At 39.7% G+C, this 26,172-nt stretch overlaps 1 protein-coding gene across 2 annotated transcripts in view; it reads left to right on the top strand.

Moving 5' to 3' along the window:
* Positions 1–14,448, top strand: part of LOC108695891 (sacsin-like) — a 28,372-nt gene extending 13,924 nt beyond the window's left edge. For both annotated transcript variants that reach the window (XM_041569528.1, XM_041569527.1), the window contains exons 6-8: positions 104–1,508; positions 1,893–1,981; positions 3,070–14,448. In XM_041569528.1, the coding sequence (XP_041425462.1) occupies positions 104–1,508; positions 1,893–1,981; positions 3,070–13,907 (12,332 nt within the window). In that variant the 3' untranslated portion in view covers positions 13,908–14,448. The remainder of the gene's footprint in view (positions 1–103; positions 1,509–1,892; positions 1,982–3,069) is intronic.
* The last annotated feature ends 11,724 nt before the right edge of the window (positions 14,449–26,172 follow it).

Raw genomic sequence — 26,172 nt, 5'->3', positions numbered from 1 at the left:
TTCTTATTGCAAAACATAAAATATTCATGCATTACTACTGTTTATATTACTGAATATTAGTCATACATTTGAACATCTGATATCATATGTCTTTAAAACACAGACTACCCTGCCATCTTTAGTGGGAACTATGTTGGAATTCTGGACCCTCAAGAATCCATTCACCATGGAAAAGGCATCTTGTGGAATCTCGAGAACAATATGGAGAGCATAAAAGAGCTGACTGACCAGTTTCTCCCTTTTCGCAGGGTCTTGGAAGACACTGGTCTTGGATCATGGAATGAAATTCTTAATGCTGGATGTTTTCAGGGGACTCTCTTCCGTTTCCCTCTTAGAGTGAAACCGTCTGAAATCTCTGAAAATACCTACAGTTCAGAGAAGGTGCAGGAGCTCTTTGAATCCTTCATAACGGATGCAGGCATCAGCCTTCTTTTCCTTCGACACGTTAACACTGTTTCCCTACAAAGGATTGGAAGTGACGGTGTGGTGATACATTTGCTTACAGTCAGTGTATCTACTCAAACAATAGCTAGCACAAAATCAGATAATATTACCACGGAAAGTCATCTAAAAATTACCTCTCTTAAGGACTTTGATGGAGTAAAGGAATGTACGTGGTTGGTGCAAACCAGTACAGCTCACGGAAGTCTATTTACAGACCTGATTGAACTAAGTGAGAAGTTGAGTAACAAACCGTCTCTTGATCTAGCATATCCATTAAACACGCAGGACACTGATGTCTATGCGGGACGTCTGAGCTGTGTTCTGCCACTTCCAGACAAAGAAGAAAACCAAACTGGCCTCCCTGTGGTCATCAATGGGTGTTTTGATCTAACAGATGACAGAAGAAGCATGAAATGGCTTGAAATTGATCAACAGCACGATAATGCCGCCAAATGGAACCATATTTTAGTACATAACCTTTTACCACTTGTTTATATATGTGCTGTAAAGGATGCTGTCGCTTTGGTGAAGATGTCCAAGATCACAACTGATATGGCCTATGGTATATGGCCAAATCCAGAGAAGACCAAATTCAAAGACAAATGGTATAGCATTACCAAGCAAATTGCACAGCTTCTTCTGTGTGAGAGTTTTCTGCAAACAGCCGATAATTCCGATTGGATAACTGCATCTAGAGCTATATTTGTTTTTAATATTGAAGACAATGACCTCCAGAACTGTATAGAAGAAGTTCTTCTTTTTCTGAAACAACCTCTTGTAAGAATTCCAGAACACATTCAAAAAACCCTAGAGTTAGCAGAGAATAATACTGGAATGCTAAATAGTGTAACTCCATCTTTCATTCGGATGATTTTGAAAAGTGGTAATTGGAACACAATTCCTAATGAACACAAAATGCTTCTTCTCAGATATGTTCTCAGTGATGGCCAATATGATGATCTGCTGAACCTTCAGCTCCTCCCTTTAGCTGATGGGACATTTACAAGCTTTCAAAACTCAGACAGTGCTGACACTGTTTACATAGACAGCCAAGACTTCCCAAGGTAATGTAAAGATAAATTCAATGAATTGGCTTTTCAGGTACACTTTGCAAAGTGTTTGTAGACTGTTTGTATACCCCTAGGTGTGTAGAGGGTTAATCACTTGTTGGGGTCATTTATTAACACATTTTGTTATGGGCAGTAACTCATGGTAACCAATCAAATTGTTTCATTCATTGTTCTACCTGCAGCTGGCTAAAAAAACACTGATTGGTTGCAATGGGTTACTGCTCACAAGCTTATTTGCCAAATGTTAATAACTGAGCATGTAGCTACTCTTCACTGAAAACTCACCAGCCCAGTGTACTAGTTCAGCAAGATAGGCACCACAACCTTTTACCTGTCCAAAATGTATAACATATTTTTGTTTGCTTATTTATTTATTAGAATTTTATTGCCTGGGATTTTGCATAGATTTCTACCACCAAATCTTCCTAAGGATATACTTTCTCATCTCAGCAATATTGGATCAAAGAGTAAGTACTCTTACTTAACTTCAACTGAAAAAAAAAACACTAGTTGTGTGAGAGTCTTTCTTCCTCTGTGTGACTACAACTACTTGGCTGCTTTCTCTTTTGGTCTTACCTCTGGCTACACTTAGCTGCCAGAGGTAAAACCACTGCCTTGTCTGCTGGGATCATACCACAATGGCACTCTGAACCTCTATACGATTCAGTCCCATTACACAGGGGCATTTACCAGTTCTGTCCTTCGTGGACTCGCTGTAACTACAAGGACCAATTGTGTCTGCTTCTGCTCCCTAACTTAACGTATCTAAATGATGTGGAAGTTAGGGGCAGGATACCGCAGAGACTTGTGGCAATTTAACTAAAGGTGGCTATACATGGGCAGATTAAAGCTGCCGATATATTGGTCCTTTAGACTGATTCAGCAGTTTATCTGCCCGTGTGTGGCAGCTCCCGATGGGTCCTCCAGATTGATTATCAGGCCAAAAATCGGGCAGATATCGATCAGGCACTTTTAATTTTTTCTGCGATCCGGGATCTCATTGGCTAGTTGATGCGGTCCTGCGACCCTTCGGTGCCTGGATGCAGCATTGGAATCTGATCGTTCGGCCCCAAGGCCGAACGTTTGGATTCACCCGATATTGCCCAGCCGTAAGTGGGCATATCGGGTTAAGATCCGCTCATTTGGCAACCTCACCAAACAAGCGGATCTAATAGTGTATGGCCACCATTACATGGAAGGCAGGGTGTAAAGTGCGAAAATATGGTAGATTGTGCCCATTTTTGCACCCTGTCTTCTACTTCTTAAACCTATATGTTATGTGAAAAATTCTATTATGTTTTCCACAGACTACCTGGGCCTGATCAGAACTGTAACCCTGAAACTTGTTTTAAAAAATTAAAGTGTGACATCCCCAGTTAAATAAGCAGTTATTTTACTCTTTTTTTGTTTACTGGGGTTGGTGCCAGGATGTGATAGCTTGAAGGTAGTGATACTTCAGCCTATCACAGCCAAATATGTAGCAAAAATGCAATCATGGTAGTGTCTAAAGAACAAATACAATGAACATGTTTAAGCTGTGTTCTTATTTCCTTAGGAATATTCAGAAACCTTCTCGAATTAAATGAAGACATAATAATACACAGTCTGAGTGAAGCACTCCCAAAATCTTGGCTTAGATGTCACGACCAAGTCCTCTGGAATCCAGAAGATCCAAATCACCCACCCTCTGACTGGCTCAGTACTTTCTGGAAATTTCTTCAACGCTATGAAAATAATTTAAGCTTTTTTGAAAATCATCCACTGTTGCCTCTGAATCTTATTGAAGAAGGTTGTACTGACATTCACCTGGCCAGGCTGAAAATAAAGACTACTTTACTTTTTCAGAAAAGAGAAGGGAATAACTTGACTGAAAACATGACAAACATTCTTGAACAACTTGGCTGTACTGTAATAAGAGAAGCAAACACATGGTTGTGGCATAAAAACCTTTCCAGCTATATTCTTGTGCCCACTCCAAACAATATTCTAAAGGTATTTTCCAACCTAGACTTAAATAAACTTTTACAGACTTTTACCTGCATGTCTGAAGAAAGTATAAAGGAGTTCATTGAGTGCCTTTCTCAAGCATACACCTTTACTGCTCCAGAACTAGACATTCTGTGCCAACTACCCATTTTTTATCCCATGACTTCCTTAGAATGCTCTGATTCTAGACTGGTACCTGCTTGTGACTTATGTGCAGTGGAGAAGAACACTTTCCCAGCTGTGCCGGAAAACCTTTTGTACCCAAAAACCCTCATAAAATGCAGAGATGAAGCTGACTGCAGACTCTTGCAACAAATGAACATACATTTTCTAAATGCACCTACAGTTGCTTTATTGTTGGGGAAAACCATTGAGCTTGGCTGGTATAAAAACAATCAACAGGATGCACAGAATGCAATCTTATGGATTCTGAGAAATGGAGATGCACTCTTCATACAGAATTCTGAACTGCCCAGCCTTTTAGAAAATCTTGCCTTCGTCCCTTGCAATGGAGCATTGGTAACACCATCAGATCTTTTTGATCCTTCAGTAAAATTGTTTAATGATTTGTTTGGACCGCACCAATTTCCACCTGCAGATTACCAGGAAGAGACAATTTTGAGAACTTTAAGAACTCTGGGTTTAAAACATCAAATACACAAAATCTCTGTGAGTGATGTTATACAAATTGCTGTCGAAGTAAGCCAAAAACAAGATCATTTGTCAGTGAAGAAATCCAAAGCTCTTATTCAGGTTTGCAATGATACTGCAGTTTTATACACCATTAATATGTATGAAAACCAGTTGCGTAGCCTTGCTTGGGTCCCTATAGACTCAGATACCAGATTCATTGAGCCAGAAAAGATCCGAAACCTAAAGTACAGTGACATTGTGGAGTTTTCAATGCCTCTATCAGGTGAATTTAATGAAGTTGCAAGCCTTATTCTTGGCCTTAATGATTTACCTCCCTCTGAAAAAGTTGTTGAAAATCTTACAACCCTTACTCAAAAATATCAGAGCCAAGATCCACACTCCCTACTGATAAAATTGCACAACATCTATCACTATGTCCAGATCAACATAAAGCAGTTTTGTGATTCTCTTTTATCCAACCTAAGCATTTGGAATGGAGATGGATTCTCTTACCCAACTGAGATAGTTTTGGTTTACCCTGATGGTTTAGATTTAAGTTCTATGGTTAAAAAAGTTACGCCAGACTTTCTTATCTACAAAAATCTTTTTATTAAGTGTGGCGTGCGCCAAACTCTAACAGAGACTGAAGTGATTAACATTCTTTATGTTTTGGAGAGCAACATAGAGTCCAGAGAGTCTCTATCTGGTACACATGAAGAAAAACAGCTGGCAATATCCATCCTTGATTGGATGAAGACAAATTCTGTTCATGGAAAGGAAGATCTTCCTATTCCAGTACAGAAATACAAGAATACATTTTGTCTGAAACCTCTTTCTACTACTCTGTTCTGTGATATGGATAAGAAGCATTTAAAAGACATCTCTTCTTCTGGCTCTGATTTCAACATTGTCCATGAAGATCTTTCTCAAGCTACTGCTAAGTATTTAGACATCCCCTTACTAAGTACAAAAATATTAAAGCCAGAGTTTTTTGAGCCATGGGGACCCTCTGAGCCCATCACTGTTAGAATTAAAAATATCCTGAGAGAATACAGTGAGAGTGTAGATATTTTTAAAGAACTGATACAAAATGCAGACGATGCTGAAGCTACAGTATGTGAATTTCTAGTTGACATGAGGCAAAATGCCACATCACAGCAGAGTCTGATAGATCCTGATATGGCCAAATGTCACGGACCAGCACTCTGGTCTTATAACAACAGATCGTTCACAGATAATGATTTCCATAATATCACTCGTGTGGGAGCAGCTACAAAGGAGACTGAAATTAAAAAAATTGGGAAATTTGGCTTGGGCTTTAATACAGTGTATCTCATTACAGACATACCTTTAATAATGAGTGGGTCACATGTTGTCATATTTGACCCAAATGTCAACCACATTAGGAAACACATTCCCAATGACTGCAACCCTGGAATCAAGCTGAACCTCAAAATGAAACCTGAAATTCTTCACATATTTCCTGATCAGTTCCAGCCATTTTCCACTGTGTTTGGCTGTGAGCTTAAGCAGCCATTCCATTATGATGGGACTCTTATTCGCCTGCCTTTCCGGACAGAAAAGGAGGCCAACATGTCTCAAATTTGCAAACAGGCTTGTAGTGAAGAACAGATAGAAATCTTGATTATGAGGTTTGAAGAAACTACAGATACTTTGCTTGTATTTCTAAGAAATGTGCAGGTCTTAACGATACAGTTTCTTGGTAAAGATCTTTGTCCTGGAGATCAGTTGTTAAGAGCTAGTGTTCAAAAAGACAATGTGCTGAGACTGGATGTGCCTCCTGATATCCTTCTACAGCAGCAAATAAATACATCTCAGCTGCTAGGAATACAAATGAATGACTTAGACATTGCTGTGTCAAACATCATCAAAATAACTGTTCAGCCGATTACAAAAACAAATGAGAAATATTACCTGCTACAATCCAGTCTTGGAATAGAAGCATCCATCCATATGTTCTCTCAAAAGAAATCCTTTATATGCCCCCTTCCTTTTGCTGGAGTGGCGCTCCCTTTAAAAAAACACAACAACACTGTAAAATGGGCACCTGATTTAAAGAACTTTAATGGGATGGTCTTCTGTTTCTTACCGCTTCCCATTTCCACCGGGCTTCCTTTTCATCTGAATGGATGTTTTGCAGTTATGTCAAATCGGAAGGGATTATGGGACACAACAGAAAAGGGAGAATGGAATCAGAGATTGCTTACTGATGCAGCTTTAGTTGCGTTGATAACTGCACTGTCACAATTGCAGATACTGAATCAACAAGGTGATTTACAGGACTATTGTTATTACACGTTTTGGCCGGATGTCACAAAGGTAAACACCCAGTACAAAGAATTATCAAAATCATTTTATCAAGCTTTGACCTTTGGAATTTCTGACAGTTTCCCTGCTCTTTTTAGCAACGGGCAGGAATCTTGCACAATAAAATATGCATGTTTTCTAAAATTAGGCCCTACCCTAGATCAGAGCATTTATAGCCTGGCCCAAAAAATCTTCTCTTTGTTCCTGAAGAAACCATATCTTGCAGTCCCCCTACCAGAATGGGTGGTAAAAGGTTTCATAGTCAGCAACTGTGTCAGTGAACTTAAACATTGTATTTACAATTGTGAAAGGTTCTACGCAGAAATTGTGTTTGAAAATCTGAACTTCTTGGATACTGAAGACAGAAACATGCTCATTATTTATGCCATTAAAAAGCAGGAAAAATATCTGGATAATCTGCTGGTTTCTAAGCCTTGCATTCCAACGTCATGTTCTGGAAAATTACAATTCATTGGGAAACTGGTTCAGCCAAAAAGCAAAGTTGCAGTACTGTATGACCAAGAGGAAGGATGTTTTCCTCAGGGATCTGACTTTCTGCACCCTCATGTATTATCCCGTTTGGAGGATTTAGGCATGATTAAAGACAGACTTTCCATGCAAGAAATTATTCAGAGGGCCTGTAAAATACAAATTGTTTGGAAGAATGATAGAACCAAGGCATTAAAACAAATCTGTTGTGTGTTAGAATTACTAAATGACCTACATGAGCATTTGTCCGATAGCCAATACCAGGAAACCTTCAGGAACATCCTATTTCTTCCTGCCATACCTCCTGACAGAAAACCTGATGGCATAACAGATCTACAATTATACAAATCTGAAGATCTTTTTCATTACAAACACAAAGAGCTGGTACACTTGAGTAAACCAGTTCTCAGTGAAGAACATGTAGGCAAAATGGCTGGCAAAATTGTGACATTCTTAGGTCTGGATCGGTTTCCTCCTTATCATTTGGTACTGTTACAGTTGCTGGAAGCTAACAAAAACTCGGGATTATTAAGCAACCATCAACTGTCATGTGTGGCAAAAAAATGCTATTACTATTTAAACCAACTGTTACAAAGAGATCCAAGCAAGAGTGTGGCTATAAGAAAGCAAACATTAGACAAGGCTATAATTTACACTACTAAAGTATTTGTATCTGTGGGATTCGTTGCACACAAAATGCCCTTTGATGCATCCCCATATTTATATCAGTTGCCTTTGGAATATCAAGAGTTTAATATATTATGGGACTGTCTGGGTATTAGAGAGGAGTTTTCCATCCAAACCTACTTTAAATTACTTGAAATGATGGCGCTAATGTATAATGGGTCTCCTCTGCCAGCAAAAGAACTACAAGTTGCTCTGCGTTTAATTCTTAACAGTGCAGAGAAAATACCTGATGATTTGTCCTGTATATCTACAGACATGAAAATATTTGTTCCAGACATTCACTGTGTGCTAAGAGAGGCAAATCACTTGTACTTTAACGATACTCCATGGCTAGCCAGTGATGATAACTTAGATGATGTATTCCATTTTTGCCATGATATGATTCCACGGCCGGTGGCTTTAAAATTAGGGATAGAAACAAAAATTCACCATATGCTGAACACACTGAAAATATCAAATCTTTCCCCCTGGGGTTCCCAGTTTGGGGCGAAGGAGGAGCTCACAACACGCCTCAAGAACATATTAAGGGAATACTCAACACAGAAGGACATACTAAAGGAACTAATTCAGAATGCAGATGACGCAGAAGCCACTGAAATCCACTTTGTTCTGGACAGTAGAACTCACCAAGCAACAAGTACATTTGGTTCTGAATGGAACCCACTACATGGCCCAGCTCTCTGCATTTACAATAATCAAACATTTGACCCTAAGGACGTTGAAGGCATTCAGCTTTTAGGCACAGGTGGCAAAAGGGGCCTGGCAGACAAAACTGGGAGGTTTGGGACTGGATTCAATTCTGTCTATCACATAACAGACTGCCCTTCTTTTTTGACTGGAGATAAAATCATGTGTGTCTTTGATCCCAATCTAAATTTTTTACCGTCTTCTACAGTTGATAGTCCAGGGGGGATGTTCAGTGTAAATGACAGGTTCAAGGACACATTTAAAGATGTATACAACACTTTTCTTCCCTCTGTGTTTAATCTTCAAGCAGGTACCTTTTTTCGCTTGCCTCTAAGGATGGCAAATACAGTGGCAATGTCCAAGATAAGTAACCAGACAGTATCACTGGAAAACATCAGAAATATGTGCAGAGAATTGGAAGAGGATGCAGACAGCATGATACTGTTCTTAAATAACATCAAAACAATAACTTTCTCTGAAATCTCAGATGCCAGGGGGGTTAGGGAAATCATGCACATTAAATCAGAGTTTAGAAATCTCGGTAAATCGGAACAGATTCCTTTTCAAGAAATGCTCTCAAAGGTTGTTGAGAATGACATTTCTGAGATACTGCCTGTCAGAGCGACATATCTGACAGAAATAAAATGCAGCAGCTATAACAATCCACATAAGTGGCTTTTGGTTAAACAAATTGGAACTGAAGGGGAGGACAATATGGCTAATGTACAAAAAATGTCTCGACTTTTGCACGAAAAAATGATTCCACTTGGCTGCGTAGCTGTTGGTTTAAATGTGAATACTGAAGGTAGGGCTTTCTGTACCTTGCCTCTTCCTGTAAATACTGGACTGTCTGCACATATCAGTGGAAACTTTATGGTGGATTCATCACGCAGGGACATTTGCAGTGAGGATGGCAGAAGTCCTAAAACTAATTGGAATATATTTATTCTCACTAAGGTCATTGGTCCACTTTACTCCTACCTCCTTAACTTGATAAAAGACATGTTTGGGAATACAGAACCTCTACAGTTCAAGAACTGGCTATCCTATACAGATTTCTTAGAGAGATATTTAAGTTTTTTCCCATACATAACAGCATCTGTACCTCCCTTATGGCAGAAGTTGGTTCGACAGGTCTATCAAACTATATCCCAAGAGCAATTTAAACTTATCCCCATCTACAAGAAACAGGATAAAGTTATATTTGTAGAGTGGTCAAGCCTTGGCCAAAGTTCTATATCTGAAGCTCCATGTTTTCACCTATGTAATGGAGATACCGATGTTACTCTTCTTTTGCAAAGTATGAACATGAAACTTGCTGTTGGCAAATCCCTCCATGCTATATATAAAGAATTTAAAGAATCTGATATTAATGTCATGGAGTTAAGTCCAAAAACTCTCTGCAACTTTCTAAGGCACGTTCCCATTCATCCACAAGGTAACAGCCTACCAACGCCCGTTTGTGAGACAATTCTCAGAGAAATCAAAAACTGCAAATTACTGGTACATTATTGCTTGGAGGTTTATACAAGAAAAGCCCAGGGGTTGGATCTTATTGGCATTCCTCTTTTGGTGACTGAGGACGGCATGCTTCGATATTTCAACAGAGAGAAGCCTTGTTTTTACACAAAGTTTTATAAACTATTTCCAGACCACAGTAATAGATTTGCAAAAGATTATGGCTTGGAAACAAAACTGTTAATTGATATAGGCCTCTTGCAGAATTTAACATATGAGGGCACATATCATTTTATCACTGAGTTTCTGGGTCCTGCATTTAAAACATCTGGAAAAATAAACATTAACCAAACAAAGTCCCACATATGTAAAGAGTGGCTAAAAATGTTATGGAGTTTCTTTGAAAATGAACTGCAACTCTACCAAGAAAAGCAAATCTTTAAAAAGAATTTTGAAAAAATCCAAAATCTGTTTCAAGACTGGGCCATTCTGCCAGTGACTTATAAAATGCATCCCAACGAGATTACTCTTCTTCCACTAAGGGGTGTAAATACAATTCTTGCTAATTGTACAGGTGAAGTGGAAAAATGCCTCTTTAACTTAGGATTTCCTGTTGTAGATTCTACAATAGTCTCTCATCAGATGATAATCATCCACATGGACTTTTATTTACTGAAAACCAAAAGTTGCATTTCAGTGGTTCAGAAACTATCTTCAGAAAGGGATTTGAATTGGACAATTCTTAAAGAAGGAGAAATGGATACACTTTTAAGCTATTTCATAGAAGGCCTCAGAACCAATAATAAAATCATTTACCAATTACAAGATTTACCCTTGTTTGAGACTCATAGTGGGGACAGACGATGTTTAAGTGCATACAAACACAAGCATATTTTGGATGTGTCTCATTTAGTAGCCAGAACATTTTTTGAACTAGATTGTCAAACAGTGTTCCTGAAGAGAACTAAAGCAAATACAGAATTATCTCAGTATCTAAATATTACTTTTCTGGATGAACATGATTTTCTGCTGAAGTTTATTCTCCGCCGGTTTCAATTGCTTTCGCAGAATGAAGTCTTACAGATTCTTGGCTATGTTCTGGATGTTCCTGATGATAGTAAATATAATGAGATAACCAAAGCTCTAAAACCATTACCTTTTATTAGAGACAGACAAGGAGAGCTTCAAAATGCTGCCTTTTTCTATGATTCGAGGATTAATTTGTTCTCTACCTTCCGACTGCAGTCTAGGTTTATACCTGATGAACTGATAGAAAAGTTTGAAAGTCGACAAAGGCAACTTTTTAGATTATTAAAAGATCTTGGGATGCATAGTGAACCCACAGAAGAGGATTTCATTTGTTTTGCAACCATAATTCAAGAAGAGGAAGCAGCTGGCATCTCTCTTGAACTGCTTTCACCAAAGATTAAAGAACTGCTTGAAAACATACTTTCCCTGGATGAAACAAAAATAACCAGAAAATTTGCCAATGAGTTGGGAAGTATTGCGTTTTTGATCCCACTAAAAGTCTGTAATGATTTAAAAAGTCTGCACCCGCCATATGCAAAGCAAAATGTTTTGGTTCCTTTAAATGGATCTCTACTCAAGCAGAAGAAAGACGATGAATTAGTGGCTTGGACATCAATGAGCCTCCTTGGAGTAAAGAATTATCTAAACCATAAAGACATACAGCTGCTGAAAAGATTTGGACTTCTGTGCAAACCTCCACTTTGCAATATTGTCATAAACCTAAAAAATGTCTGTAACTCTCGTTGTGATAGCAAAAAGCTACTGCAAATCAGACGTGAAATACTTATTGCTACCTACCATGCACTTCAGGAAGAACAACAATTTAATGTTGGATCCTTGACCGAGGTTCCTTTCATCTTAGTTAATGGCGATGCCTTAGCACAACCTAATATGGTTGTTTTTAATCTGCCCTATGATGAACGATTTGAACCTTATTTATTCAAATTACCAAAAAATCTTTTACGTTATACCGAGTTTTTCCAGAAAGCTGGAGTAGAGGCTGAAGCAACTGTATTTCATTATGCCAATGTCCTTTCTACAGTGTATGAAGAAACATTGAACAAAACATCACTGCACTCTAACCTTAAAAGGACTGTTGCTGAAGCTACTAGGCAACTTTTCAAAATTCTGGAAGAGGAGAAACCAAACAACATACACAAACTTAAACAGCTGCATCTTCCCGGTACAGATGGAAAACTTTATGATAGTTCTACGCTTGTCTTATTGAACTGCCATTTCATGGCAACAGAGAAGCTGAGTGACACATTCAAATTTTGCAATCTTGACTGTGTAAAGCCAAATATGGACCTATACCAACAAGAAAGTCTTATCAAGCTTTTGCCTGATAAAATCCGTCCAAAACTTCTTTCACAAATCACTGAACAGTGTATCGATGTTAACAGCATTGCTTTTTGCACATATGAAGAAAACTGTGAGTTGTGGAGCGACTTTGATAGGATCCTCAACTCTCCAGAATTTCAGGAGGGTCTTGTTGATCTCTTAAGGAGCCAGTACAATGGAAAGATAACTGAAGAGTGTGCCGCACAAAAATGTAAAGCTGTACTAGAAAAACTCGAGATCAAATGCTGTCTTAATCTGCAAACCATTCTGAAGCATGATGGTGATATAATAAAAGGCACTAATGTATCAAAAGAGATTAGCGTCACAGTGGGAACAAATGGTCAGTGTCAGATTTATTTCGTTCATAAGGACAATATTTACCAAACAAATATTGTTAAAATCATAAGTACCTTTGCAGAGGAAATGAATAATATCATGCAAAATGTCTTTTCACAAAAATCATTATCAATTCTCATGCAAATGTTAAGCTGCAAACATCCTGATGAGATTAAGAAGATTTTGAAGGAGAAGGGCATATGGATGAAAAGAATTATGAGGCACCATCAGCTTTCTCTGTCAGATCCAGGAGAACCCATCCCTAGTGAATGGTATGAATTTCTCAACATGAATATTCTGAATAGTTTTAGAGTTGGTGACTTTGTTGGGTACATGTGCCCTTCAGATGAAGACTTATATCTCTATGCTGTTATAGTTGAAGAACTGGATGCTAAAACCTATGCAAACTGCGAAATCAACATGTATCGTATCCAACGAGGCCAAGATATATTTGATGATGTAAGCATCCTCGATTTGTACCAATTTAAAAGGAACATCATCCAAAAGAACAATGCATTAGTATTAGTTGAGGATACAACACAAGCAGATGAAAAGGATGAGAAATGGTATGACCTTCCCACTGAAGATATAAAAAAGGAAATTAACATGCACTTGAGCAAACTATGGGAGCTACCAGAAACTGAGAGGAAAAAGGCAATCAGAAGACTTTATCTAAAGTACCATCCAGACAAGAACAGAAGACAAGAGAAACTTGCTACAGAAATGTGCAAATACATCCAGAAAAGGATTGAAGAGCTTGAGGCTGGAAAGAGTTTAAGCAATTTGAGTCAGGCCACCCCTAGCAGCCAGTACAGTTCACGCAGAAGTAACAGTTTTAGAAACCGGACTCAAGGGTCTCACAGCAGACAATCCAGAAGTTCTACTTCTTCAGAGAGCTTTTCTGACTATTGGGCCAAATGGGATGAACAGGCATTCAACCATAAAAAAGAGGGTTCTTCAGAGAAGACCTGGCAAAAGTCAAAGGGCGACCGTAGCAAGACAACAAGCTCAAACCCTCAAGAAGCTGAAAGGTGGTTCAGACAAGCTGAGTGTGATTTAAAAGCTGCAGAACATGATGCCGGACATCAACACACAGAATGGGTGTTTTTTAAAATACACCAAGCTGTGGAAAAAGCTTTGTTTTCTGCTCAGTATATGAAATGCGGGAATGTTGATACAAATGTTAACATACATCCTTTAGCCAACAATGTTTCTACATTTGATGGCTGTCTGAATGGCATCAATGAGCAAGTGCTACAGATGCAAAGACATGGAGTAGACAAGCTAAAAACACAGTATCCCAATTACCACAGCCCACCTGGCATCCCCAACGATTGTATTCCACAGGATAAAGAGCAGGAAGTCATTGGTTTGGCTAAAGATGTGCTCAAGAAAATAAAGTCGTATGTATATCAGTAATGGGAATAAATCACATTTAATTAAGTTTTAGTATGTTGCAGATAGGGTTGTTGACACCAGCACACATAAAGCACATTAATTGTGACATGAGATTATTACAGGTAATATAACCTTTACTGATTATGCCTTTGCCCAGGCTGTCTTCATTAACCTTCATTCTGACTTTCATACAGGTAACTTGTGGCTAGTAACTAGTTAAATATTTCAATTCCATACGGGAAAGCCACAGAACAAAAAAGGCAAACACACACCACGAATTCACCATTGTTTTCTGTTTTGTATAATTTTATAGAATATACAGCCAATGGGGAAGATTGCTTAACTAACATAGCAAGATGTACAGTAAAAAAATATACCCATAAAAGCAAGCTCTTGGTATACTTTTTGGTTGCTGGGATCACTGACCCTATTGAGTAGCATTTTGAATTTTAAAAAACAAGTAATTTTCGGGAAACACCTCTATTTACATGGTTTGTCTTTTTGTGTGTTCAACTTGGCCGCTGCCACTTACAACAGTAATCTTGTCTTTGTATTTATAAAACTACATACAAGTAAAGAGAACACTTAACACAAATACTTCTAAATGTATTTTGCCTGTATATGTCAAGGAAAGGTGAAGACAAGGGCAAAAGATTTTTTTTTCTTTGCAAAAGTAAACGGCTAAACACATGTGAACATTTGTAGTTAGTAAATAAATGATAGTTTATCCAGTTTATCTATTCTTATCTAGAATTAATGGTTAAACTTCTATGATCCTCTGTCAAAATATTACTAAGCACATTAGCTTCTAATAAATCATTTTATGCAAGTTTTAATATGTGTAATTTGTCAGTAATTATTTCATCCACATTGTGGATCAGAAATACCTTATGAGGACATTTTGGTGCCTTTTTGTATTTTTAAGACTATTTAAAGTTTATTTGCACATTAGGGGGCACATTTACTATTGGTCGAATATTCGACTATCAAAGTAAAATCCTTCGACTTCGAATATCGAAGTCGAAGGATTTACCGCATTTAGTTTGATCGAACGATCGAAGGAAAAATCGTTCGATCAGAAATAGGTTAGGAAGCTTATGGGTAAGTCCCCATAGGCTAACATTGATGCTCGGTAGGTTTTAGTTGGCGAAGTAGGTAGTCGAAGTTTTTTTTAAAAGAGACAGTACTTCGACTATCGAATAGTCGAACGATTTTTTTTTTTTAACAGGTGTTCTTTTTATTGAATTTTCAAATAGGGGAGGGAAATACAGAAAAGAAGGGAAGGGGGAGCAGACAAGGGAAAGAACAAAATCACAGCAGCAATTATGATCTCACATTCTGTATACATTCAAAGACCAGCAATGTTTGTATCACACATTTATGGCAAGGTTAACATATGTGTCTCCATCCAGGCACCCCATATAGTCGAATGATTTTTAGCTCGAAACGATTTATTCGAAGTCGCCAATTCGATGGTCGAAGTAGTCAAATTCGAAGTTTTTTTCGAAAAGCTTAGTAAATGTGCCCCTAGATGTTGTCCTTGAAAAAGGTCCTAATAAGGACCGAAACATAGGAGAACTGCAATATATGTATATGAATAAAAATCACTGAAGGGAAGTGCTGATCCAGGGATGATTCATTCCACATTGAAGCTTTATAAATATATATACAAAAAGGGAATTCCAGCACACTGAAAAATGATTTATTAAAGAAATCCCAGACCTTTATCAAGATGACATTGATTTTTCTTTGATAAATATTTTTTCATACTTTTTCGCAAATCATTTGAGTGCTGGAATTTCTTTTTTGATTCTTTTTAGGTATTTTACGGTGAGTACCTTCTCTACTATGCTGATATATATGTATACATTTATATATGTGTGTGCAGTGACACAGTCATGCATTGTCAGTAGTGGGTAAAATGAGGCAATGCCCCCCAGCACTTCCACAGTTCCCCAAACCTCGGGGGAAGATGTACACTATGTTACAAAAAGTATCCTGCCTGTCTAAAATTTCTTTCTGAAACAAAGGGCATTGGTTTTAATGCAGTCCTTCCATTACTGCTATAATAGACTCTACTCTGCTGTGATGGTTTTCCAGTAGATGTTAGAACATTTTTGGTTGTATTTTCACCTAGTCATCCACCATTCATCCGCATTATCATTACCTAGCATTACAGTACTCCTGGCATCACCAAAAGTAAGACCTCCAAATGGTGAAGCCCAATTCAACACTCCAGAGAACACTTTTTAACTGCCCAGAGTTCAATAGTGATCCTTACATTTCCATTGGTGATGCTAGACCTGTATATAAAATGTTTTTTTACTGGCTCTCAAGAGTTAACACTGAATTGAGCCCATGCAATTTCAGAATGGGTATCTGGTACTTTTGGTGACATAATGTTTAAGAAGAAGATGTTGCTTTGTTTTATCAGTTCGCCTGGTCTGAGGTGGCGAAGTAAACTCTGGCGAAAGAGGTAAGGTCCAGTAAAATTCACACTTTACTGAATTTGCGGAGTAACGACCATTCGCCAGTGCAAAAAGTCGCCTGGTGATAGAGTGCAAACATACGCTAGCGACGGTCTCTTCTCTAGCGAATTGTCCTCTACACCTGTTAGTAAATTGGCGATGTCCCTGCGGATGGTATTTCTTGCGAATTGTAGCTAGAGGCAGCCACGTCACAGTTTAGTAAATTTGCCCCATTGACAAACGACACCATCCAACTTTTCACTCCAGCTATATGAGGATCAGATTTTGTAGAATCCTGCAAATCTGGTGCTGTTGCATGGCAAGATCATATAAAATCTGACCCAACAAATTTGATCAAAATCTCCTGTGTAGATTACCCTTAGTTACAAAGCCCAAACTACATTTAAATCCCCTTCCACAAGTGATGTTTAAGTAAGTACTAGGTGTGTGATTATGCACCCCTAAGGGCCCTTACTCACAGGCGTTTAATCCCGCCCTCCCCTGCTTTTATGCGTTCAGCCGCAGGGGAGCGCAGGAGTAGACGCGATGAATTCTTTTCAATGCGGCTGTACTCACACAGATGCATGTAAGCGCCGAACACAGGTTGGGATGCAGCATGTTGCATTTTTCCTGCGTTCCTTACATATGTCTGTGTGAGTACAGCCACACTGAAAAGAATTCATCGCGTCTACTCCTGCGCTCCCCTGCGGCTGAACGCATAAAACCGGAACGCAAGGGAGCGCAGCTTCAAACGCCCATAAGTAAGGGCCCTAAGTGCTTTAGTACTTGTGGCGAACAATTAGGCAAATTACCCCTATTGTGTTTATATTAATACTAACTTATTCCTATGTCACTGTCATGAAAATGAACTGCTGAATCATTCTTTTAAAGTTATTGTAATATATTGTGTGCATTTTGGGTAGAAATATGGCAATTTACTACAATATTTTGTACCTTGAACTACCTTAGTGATAAACCCATCTATCCCATCTATGTTAAATGTAATGTAAGAAACTTTACACACAGAGTATACTAAAAGACAAAGTTGAGGTAATGTAATAAAACATCTTAAATTTTCCCACATCAAGATTCTAATACCAACCAACCAATAGCTGACTAGTAAAGCAACTTGTGAATAGGTTGCTATGGGTTATAATTGAAGAAGCAAACTGATTCTTCTCTCATACATTGAGATGTCTGTTCTGTCTGTTGTCATGTAGGCATGGTTTGCTTGCTGCAATGTAGCAGTTGCACTAGCAGGCACTAAGCCTAAACCTAAAGTATTTTAAAAATCTGTACCATTTCTGATATAACCAAATCTTTACTATGCCCCTCTCAGCATCTGTTTCTTTCTCCAATGTCTGCTTGGGGGACACAGGGAACCATGGGGTATAGCTGTTGCCACTAGGAGGCAGGACACAAGAAGAAAGAAAACTAGCTCCTCCTCCGCTGGCTTTACCCCCCAGCAGGAAGAGCCTAGATCAGTTTTTGTCCCAAAGAAGGAACAAAGGAGGTTTAGTTAAACAAATACTTAACTTGTAAGTTGCAACGAACTAGTACAACTTATTAAACCATATCACACATGTAGTTGAGAAACAGAGAGGGCCTCCATCTAGGGAAGCCCTGTGCCCCCCAAGCTATCAGAATGAAAGAGAAGGCCCAGGTTGTGCTCATCCCCCTGGTGGAATGGGCCTTAACCTTTTCTGGGGCGTTCATACTTGTGCTGTGTACGCACCATCTTGATCCATCTGGAAATTGTGGCCTTTGAGGCTGGTGATCCCTGTTGTCCACCTGGTGATCCCCAATGTCTTATACCCAGTTTTTTGTTGTGTCCTCAGTAGACAGGCTATCTTGTTCAAAAGCACTGTCAGGTTCTATTTGCGCCATCTTCATGCGCTGTTTGCGCACTTCCTCGCATCCTCCTTCCGCGAGTCTTGATGATGTAATTGGGCACGAACACTAGGTCAACCAGAACCGCGCTTCTCAAAGTTCTGGAAGATGCCTCAGCCAGAGCACGCTGATTCTGTAGCCTCATGGCTTAAAGATCTACAACAACATGACGTTTCGGGCTCATCTGTAGCCCTTTTTCAAATTGGAAATTTGAAAAAGGGCTACAGATGAGCCCGAAACGTCATGTTGTTGTAGATCTTTAAGCCATGTGCAAATAAAGGCTTTTTAGATTATTATCCTAATTGGAGCTGTGTCATATATTGGAATACTTGGTGAAGTCGGTTGGACAGTGGGCCACTGGACAGGTGCACCGCCAGAATCATAAAGAGGCTAATAAGTGCTGACTGAACAATTTTTTTTGAAACTATTTGATTCTGTAGCCTCATCAGATCACGCGACGGATGGTCAGACGAGCACAGGTTCCTCTTAAGGACTACAGTCTTGGGGGGACATCACAGCGGGGCACAAGGGAAGGTGAACTAGCCACCCTTATACCGCAACACATTCCCCAGCAACATTTAGAGCATTTTTTCTTCTAAAACTTTCTAATCCATACACTATGTCTGAGGGGAACAGTCAAGGCCTCTTTACTAGGGGGACACCAGCCACCTCTGTCAAGTATCTGGCATTTGCTAAGTGCCGCAAAAGGCTGCCCTCAGGGCATAAAGAGCCCCTTTGTATAAGATGCAAACCTACTGAGCCTGATTCTGAAGTATCAGGTCCTGCTTCCCCACAATCAGACTAGGCCCTACAGGGACCCTCTGGAACATCCCAAGCTGACCCACCAGCAGGAACTGGGCCAGTCATTCCAGACTGGGCAGCCCAATTGGCCACAGGCTTATCAAAATTGTCAGTTTCACTAGATAAACTCCTGTTATGGCTAGACAACCCCGGGGCCAAGGGACACAAGCACAGGGCACCCTCACCATCAGAGGATGCAATCGTAGGTAACTCCAGGGACCCGTCACCTACATCCCCAGATGGGGAAGAGTTACAATGTCTCTCATATGGAGAGCTATCACACATCTTGGAACAGCAAGAAGAGGAGTTCCCCAAATTCTCTTCCGAAGCAGTGGACCTAATTTTGTCAGTATTAGAAACCCTGAATTTACAAGAACCAGTGAACACCTCGGATTCAGCCAAGGTCCTGTTCAAGAGAAACAGCAGATCTTCACCCACTTTTCTGACTCACTCCCAACTGGAACAGATAATTCAACAGGAATGGGACGAGCCTGAGAGACGTTTCCAACCAAACAGCAGATTCCTTAAGCTCTACCCATTCTCTTCAGGGCTCACTGAAACATGGTCCACTCCACCTTCAGTGGACGCTCCAGTATCATGGCTATCTAAAACCACAGTCCTTTCGGTCCAGGATGCCTCCTCACTTAAAGACCATATGGACAAAAAGATGGACGGTCTACTCCATTCTCTCTTCTCCACTTCAGTTACATTCCTTCGCCCAGTACTATCCATAGCCTGGGTTAGCAGGGCAGTCCAATGCTGGTTGCAATCCTTGAGCCAGGCAATACTTTCAGGAGCACCACGCCAGGAAATATCTCAATGGGCATCTCAGATTAAAGAAGCTAACACTATATATGCAAAGCTGCCCTGGACACAGCTCAAGTAGTGAGCAGAACCTCAGCCTTGTATGTAGTGGCTCGCAGATCCTTATGGATGAAATTGTGGTCCGCAGACATTTCTTCCAAGAAATCGCTATCCTCGCTACCATTCAAAGGCAAACTACTTATTGTCCCTGACTTCGACAAGATCATTAGTCAAGCCACAGGTGGTAAAAGCACACTGCTACCCCAGCCAAAAGCATGCCTTTCCTTTCTCAGAGGAAAATTTTAGTTTTTCGTTCATTGCAAACCAAATACACAAGGCACTCACCACTATGTCAAAAATCCTTGAACAGAGGACGTTTTAGTGGAAAGACAAGATCATCCTGGCAGGACTGTAAGTTCCCAAACAGAACAACTGACAAAACCACCTCAGCATGACGGAGGCCATCCCACCGCGAAGCACCGCTGGGAGGAAGGTTGCTCTACTTCAGGGAAAAATGATGTATGATCACAACAGACACCTGGGTACTCAAGATCATTTCACAGGGTTATCACCTGGAATTGGCATCCCTCCCTCCCCACCACTTCTATATGTCAACGCTACCACAAGAACCAACAAAACGCAGAGCCATTCGAGAGGTACTGACTGCCCTACTGCAGACGGAGGGCAAGTGCCTGCAAGAGACAAATTCAAGGGCTATTACACAAACCTATTTGTGGTTCCCAAAAAAGACGGATCGGTACGTCCAGTACGGGATCTAAAAGGGCTAAAAGATTCATCATATCAGCAATGAGCCCGGGTCAATTCCTAGCCTCACTCGACAATAAAGGATGCCTACTTACATGTGCCTATCTTCCCACAACATCAAAAGTACCTTCGTTTTGTGGTCCAAACCCAGCATTACCAATTCAGGGCCCTCACCTTTGGGCTAACATCAGCACCACGAGTCTTTAACAAGATCATGGCAGTCTCTATGGCAGAGATCAGACATACAGGAATCTCAATAACCCTGTACCTTGACGACCTACTGATAAAAGCACCATCACTGGCGGAGGCACGCAAAGCACTCCAGTTCTCAATGAACAGATTGCAGGAGCTTGGGTGGGCCATCAATCTGGACAAGTTTTCTATAACACCCTGTCAGTCTATGGTTTTCCTAGGACTCGTGTTCAACCCACAATCTCAGAGGGTGTCTCTCACACAAGAGGTTAATCACCTCAAAGCAATGGTGCAATCCTTACTGTTAAAACCAAACCACATGGCCAGATTTTGCATGAAGGTACTAGGAGCTATGGTGTCTACCATAGAAGCGATCCCCTTTGCGCAAATTCATCTACGCAAACTCCAGTGGAACATCCTAACTTCCTGGAAACACAAATCTCTCTCACAAGAGATATGCCTCTCGCACAAGACAAGAGCATCCCTCTCCTGGTGGATACAGACTCTGCCCCTTCCAGATCTTCTTCACCAAGGTCAAATTCGACATCCCAACCCTCACAATCTAAACTTTACTGCGTGGCTCTTGAAACCCACATCCTAAAAAGAAAATGCTTCGGTAATCCGCACCATGCGAGCAGAGCGTAAGCCTACGTTGGCCACAGCATACTACAGAGTATGGTCCACGTATAAGCAATGGTGCCTCAAGAATAAGGCAACATTTGAAGTGTTTTCAATACCCAATCTCCTAGAATTCCTCCAGGAAGGCAGATCTATCAAAGGTCGAATTTCAAATTTATGTGAATTGTTTTTACTCTTATAAATAAGAATATACTCAAAACTTGAATGGGAGGTTATTTAAGAAAAAATTTGAACATCTAATATTCAATAGAATAATCCCAAACCGAAAATTTTAATCAAGTTTTCCCTCCGAAAAAAACAAGAATATAAGGAAGGCAATTAACATATTCAAAAGGTTCCACGGACCTCTGCCACTGACTTGTAAATTAACTTGACAGGTTTTAGGTGGCGAATATTCAAATTAGAACTTTTTCCGTGGGCGAGGTGTAAAAAATCTCATAATCAAATTTACATAAGAATTTAAATTTGTCGAAGTCAAAGGTTTTTTTGATCTAATAGGTCCACATTCAGCCGCATACGTATCGTACAAATCAAAGGAATAGCGAATTCGATTCAACGTTTTCCCCAAGAAAAACTTAGATTTTTCAAAGTCCACCAATTGACTCCAAATAGGTTCTAGGAGGTCCCCCATAGGCTAAAACAGCAATTCAGCAGGTTTTAGATGGCGAATGGTCGAAGTCAAATTTTTAAAGAGACAGGACATGATAAATTTCGATATTCTAATTTTTGAATTTTTTTCAAATTCGAATCGACTTTGTACTATTCCCTAGTCGAAGCACACAAAAAATAGATCAAAATTCGAATTTTTTTATTCGAAAATTCACCTCGACCTTTGATAAATCTGCCCCTTAATAAATATACCCCATTATGAAGGAACAGTTCAGTGTAAAAATTAAACTGGGTAAATAGATAGGCTGTGTGAAATAAAAAAAAACTTTCTAATGTAGTTAGTAAGCCAAAAATGTAATGTTTAAAGGCTGATGTAAACTGATGTCTAACACAATAGCCAGAACCCAACCCAAGCAGAAGTCATGTTTGACGATAACATTTCACACGCTTCTTTACTACTTCGTGGGTGTGTACTGACACTTCTCTGAGCCCCAATTCAATTGCACTGGACCAATCATGAAGCAGCATGTCACAATGGTTGTGATGCCCCAAAAACACAGATTATTCCGTTCTTATATGAATTGGTCCCTGAATGTGATTACATTTCAGTTAAATCTTGACAAGTGGAAAACGCAAAGAGGGCATTCACTTGGGGCCTTGGTAGGGTTAAAGGCAGATTCCATTACAAATGACAATATTTTACTTTTTTATTCTACTCTATACTGTGATGGTAGATTTAGTACAAATGACAATATTCTTCTTTTGAACATTTACAGTTTACTTTAGAGGGGAACCTCATGAGCTTCAGATTGGACACCGGAGTTTTTATTTCTTCACCCCTGAGTTGTAATTTCTGCCTTTGCGTTTAATAGATGCCATGTTGACGCAGGTGTGGGTAAGCAATTGCCATTGAACTTGAACATCACTTGGCCAGTCCTTGCTTACATAGAGGAGATTAATTAGCTTCATATTCACAGAACAATTATTCATTTACCCAAACAAAATGGAAAGAATAAGCAGCAGCAGCTCCACAGAAGAACCTGAATATTCAGAAGATGCCAGACACTTCCATCCCTCTAACAGATGAATCAATTCCTGCTGAGGTCACTGCTTGGTTGCAAGGCAAAGGTTTTAATACACTGTAAGGTATTTCTCCTTGTTGCACCCATGTCCTGTTATTAAAGCACAAGGTAAAACATCTGTCCCTATCTTCTACAATGGGTCAGCATGGTTTGGGCTTAAAAGCTTTTTATCACTAGTTCCAAAATGTGATATTCAATCTGAGATTCCAGGTGTTTCTAGGTAACAGGCATTTGCCCAAACTTTGTTTTATTTGTCCTTTAGGCTGAACCCCCCAAGCCACTGTTTCTGGCCCATAAGGGGGGAGGTGGCAGCTCAGTCTATGAACCACTGTCTGGTGTATCTAGGAGGGCCAGGATAAGCTTTCTCTCAAACAGCATCCTAATTGGCCTTGAGGCTGCACCCCCAAAACTCCAGGCTACTCCCACCCAAGGGTGTAGTTTGGGAACCGCTGTCCAAAAGGACTTCTTCAGATGTGTCTGTAAGAGCCCCACCATTTATTAGATTTAATTTAGTTCTATTATTTAATGCTATTATTATCCCATTGCCTATCTAATGTCAATTAGCATTATTTCCATATGAATAGAATACTCTTTATATTGCCCGTCACCCTGTGTCTGTAAGTATCAGTATAGAATACAGGGGTCAAGATGTGGTGCAGGCTGGTGTGCATGCATTTATTTTTAAGGTTTACTTATCCTTTAAGCTATACCTTTAAATCCATATGCTTCCTTGCCCCTGGGGATAAAATAGCAACCCCAAACATATAATTAAACACATTAGGGACCCCCGTACAAGTATTTCCAATTGATAACAACCCCCCCCAACCAAGTTTACCTTTCACATGCAAAGCAGAGCAGGCAGAATATGGCACACAAAGGAAGTATATGGCAGGCAGAGTATGGCACACCCAGGCAGCATAGGGCAGGCTGAGTATGGCACACACAGGCAGAGCAGGGAAGGGCAGGAGACAGGGAAACCTATCAGGACCATGCAGGTAATTGATCATGACCACTCTGGTGGTGAACAGCATGTACTAAGTACAGTGACACAGTGCTGGTGCTACTCGTACTGTCTGAGGTTTGAACAGGTAACAATGTGGGCACTTACAGTCTTAAGTGTGAGCAATACATGGATCTTATGGGTCAGTCTTTTACAGATGTGAACAGTGCAGGGAGGATAACAGGTGTTAACAATTCAGGGGCCAGTTAATCTCAGTTCACACATGGGAAGGCCTGTGAGCCACCAGTTGGACAGTACTATTCTAAGGGCCTTTTTTGCTGTATTTTAAATATACAAATACTCCCTTGAGCAGTGCTGAGAAGGCAAAATGTTCATTTCCATTACATTCAATTATGGTAGTGTTGGGTCTAGGAATGGGTAACACAGTGCTCTCCCTCCCTTAAATAATAAGAAAATACAGCAAGCAACTTCATCCAAGAACAGAAACCTTGTCAATATACAGTAAAAAAGCACTTATATATGCACTGAATACAATTTTATTTTATTTTTTGAAATATCTTTATTACATTTTTTTAAAAACAGTTAAGGAAATAAAACATATATATAAAAAACAATTTTGTCAATATAAAGAAATAAAAATTTCTTCTTTTTTTTTTTTTTACAAAAAGTCATTTTTTCCAGTCTTGATGAATTTATCCAAGTGGGATTCCATGGAGGGCTGCCATCGGAAACCTAGTTTTTCTGCCCCCGTCCCTCCCCCGATGGCAGCCCTGATTCTATGTTTCTTCCAGGTAGTTTCTGGGATCTGTTTGTATCCAATCACAGAAGAATTTCTTAAGGTGATTTCTCAGTCTCCACCAATTGGTCATCTGCAGATGGTGGATGTCGATCTGTTATTCAACTTCAAAATTTTCTTCTTTTAGCTTCAATGGTTTGCTAGTATGAAATATTGTTCATTGTTAGTCATGAAGCAGGTGTATACATAATCATTTTACAATTTCTTAATTTTTTTATATTTTAATTTACAATTTTTACTATTACACGTTTTATGTCACATGCCCTTTTCTGCTTATTTAACGGTCAGCTACAACTATCCAACAATAACATTGTCTCCCATCTCACCTTATGGGTCTCACTCCTACATGTTCAGTAGTTCAGTAACCCACACCCTAACAGTCTATGCCTTTGTTATTTGAAGCCAGAGAATATTGTTTGTATAGGACAACAGATAGTTACAGAATGACAATAAGAATAAGATATTTTTCTTACCTCTCTGCAGATGTTTCATAATATTCTTCTGTACAACCCTTTCATTGCTTATTTCTGTGATGAAAGGGTGTGACAAGAGCTGCCTTGCAGATGGCCTCTCAGCAGGATTTTTCTGCAGGCATTCCTCAATAAAGTAGTGGAATTTTTCACTCCTGCAAAAAGAAATTGAGGCACAATTATAATTGTCATGTTATAAATATATCTAATTGCTCAGACTTATGGAAGTCCATGCCCATATAAAGCTCCTAGCCCATTTATACTTTCCACATCATTACTGCACCCTATTTTCCCAATCCCTCATCCCTCACTGTAACTTCTCCTTTGCCTATTCTCCCACCACATTCACCCTGACTCTCTTTCTTATTTGCACCAGGTCCGGACTGAGAATTAAAATAGGCCCTGGCATTTCAGGTACATAGAGGCCCACTAAGAGGCCCAAACAGCCCACACAGAGGCCCAAACAGCTGTCACCAGCCCACTAAATACTAACTTTCTATGGCACCTTATAGCAGCCCCTCTGGCATTTGCCAGAACCCACAGATTGCCAGTCTGGGCCTGATTTGCACAACCCCTTACTCCATTGTCATTTCCTCACTCTCTTCACCCTCACTTCCTTTTCCATTTCCCAACTTCCCCTCACTCTCTTTTTGTGTTTTCATGGAAATCACTCACCATTTGTTCCCTTTCAACGTAGGAGCTGGACCACGAGTAATTTGTTGGATCAAAGCCTTGTCAGGAAGTTTGTTGTATGCTATATGATAAGCAAATACAATATTAAAACATGCTGACTGCTAATTACAACATTT

Source organism: Xenopus laevis, chromosome 7L (genome assembly GCF_017654675.1).
Source record: "Xenopus laevis strain J_2021 chromosome 7L, Xenopus_laevis_v10.1, whole genome shotgun sequence".
In the NCBI taxonomy this organism is placed as follows: Eukaryota; Metazoa; Chordata; class Amphibia; order Anura; family Pipidae; genus Xenopus; species Xenopus laevis.
The sequence above is the reverse complement of the archived record's forward strand: the minus strand, read 5'-3'. Positions and strand labels throughout refer to the sequence as shown.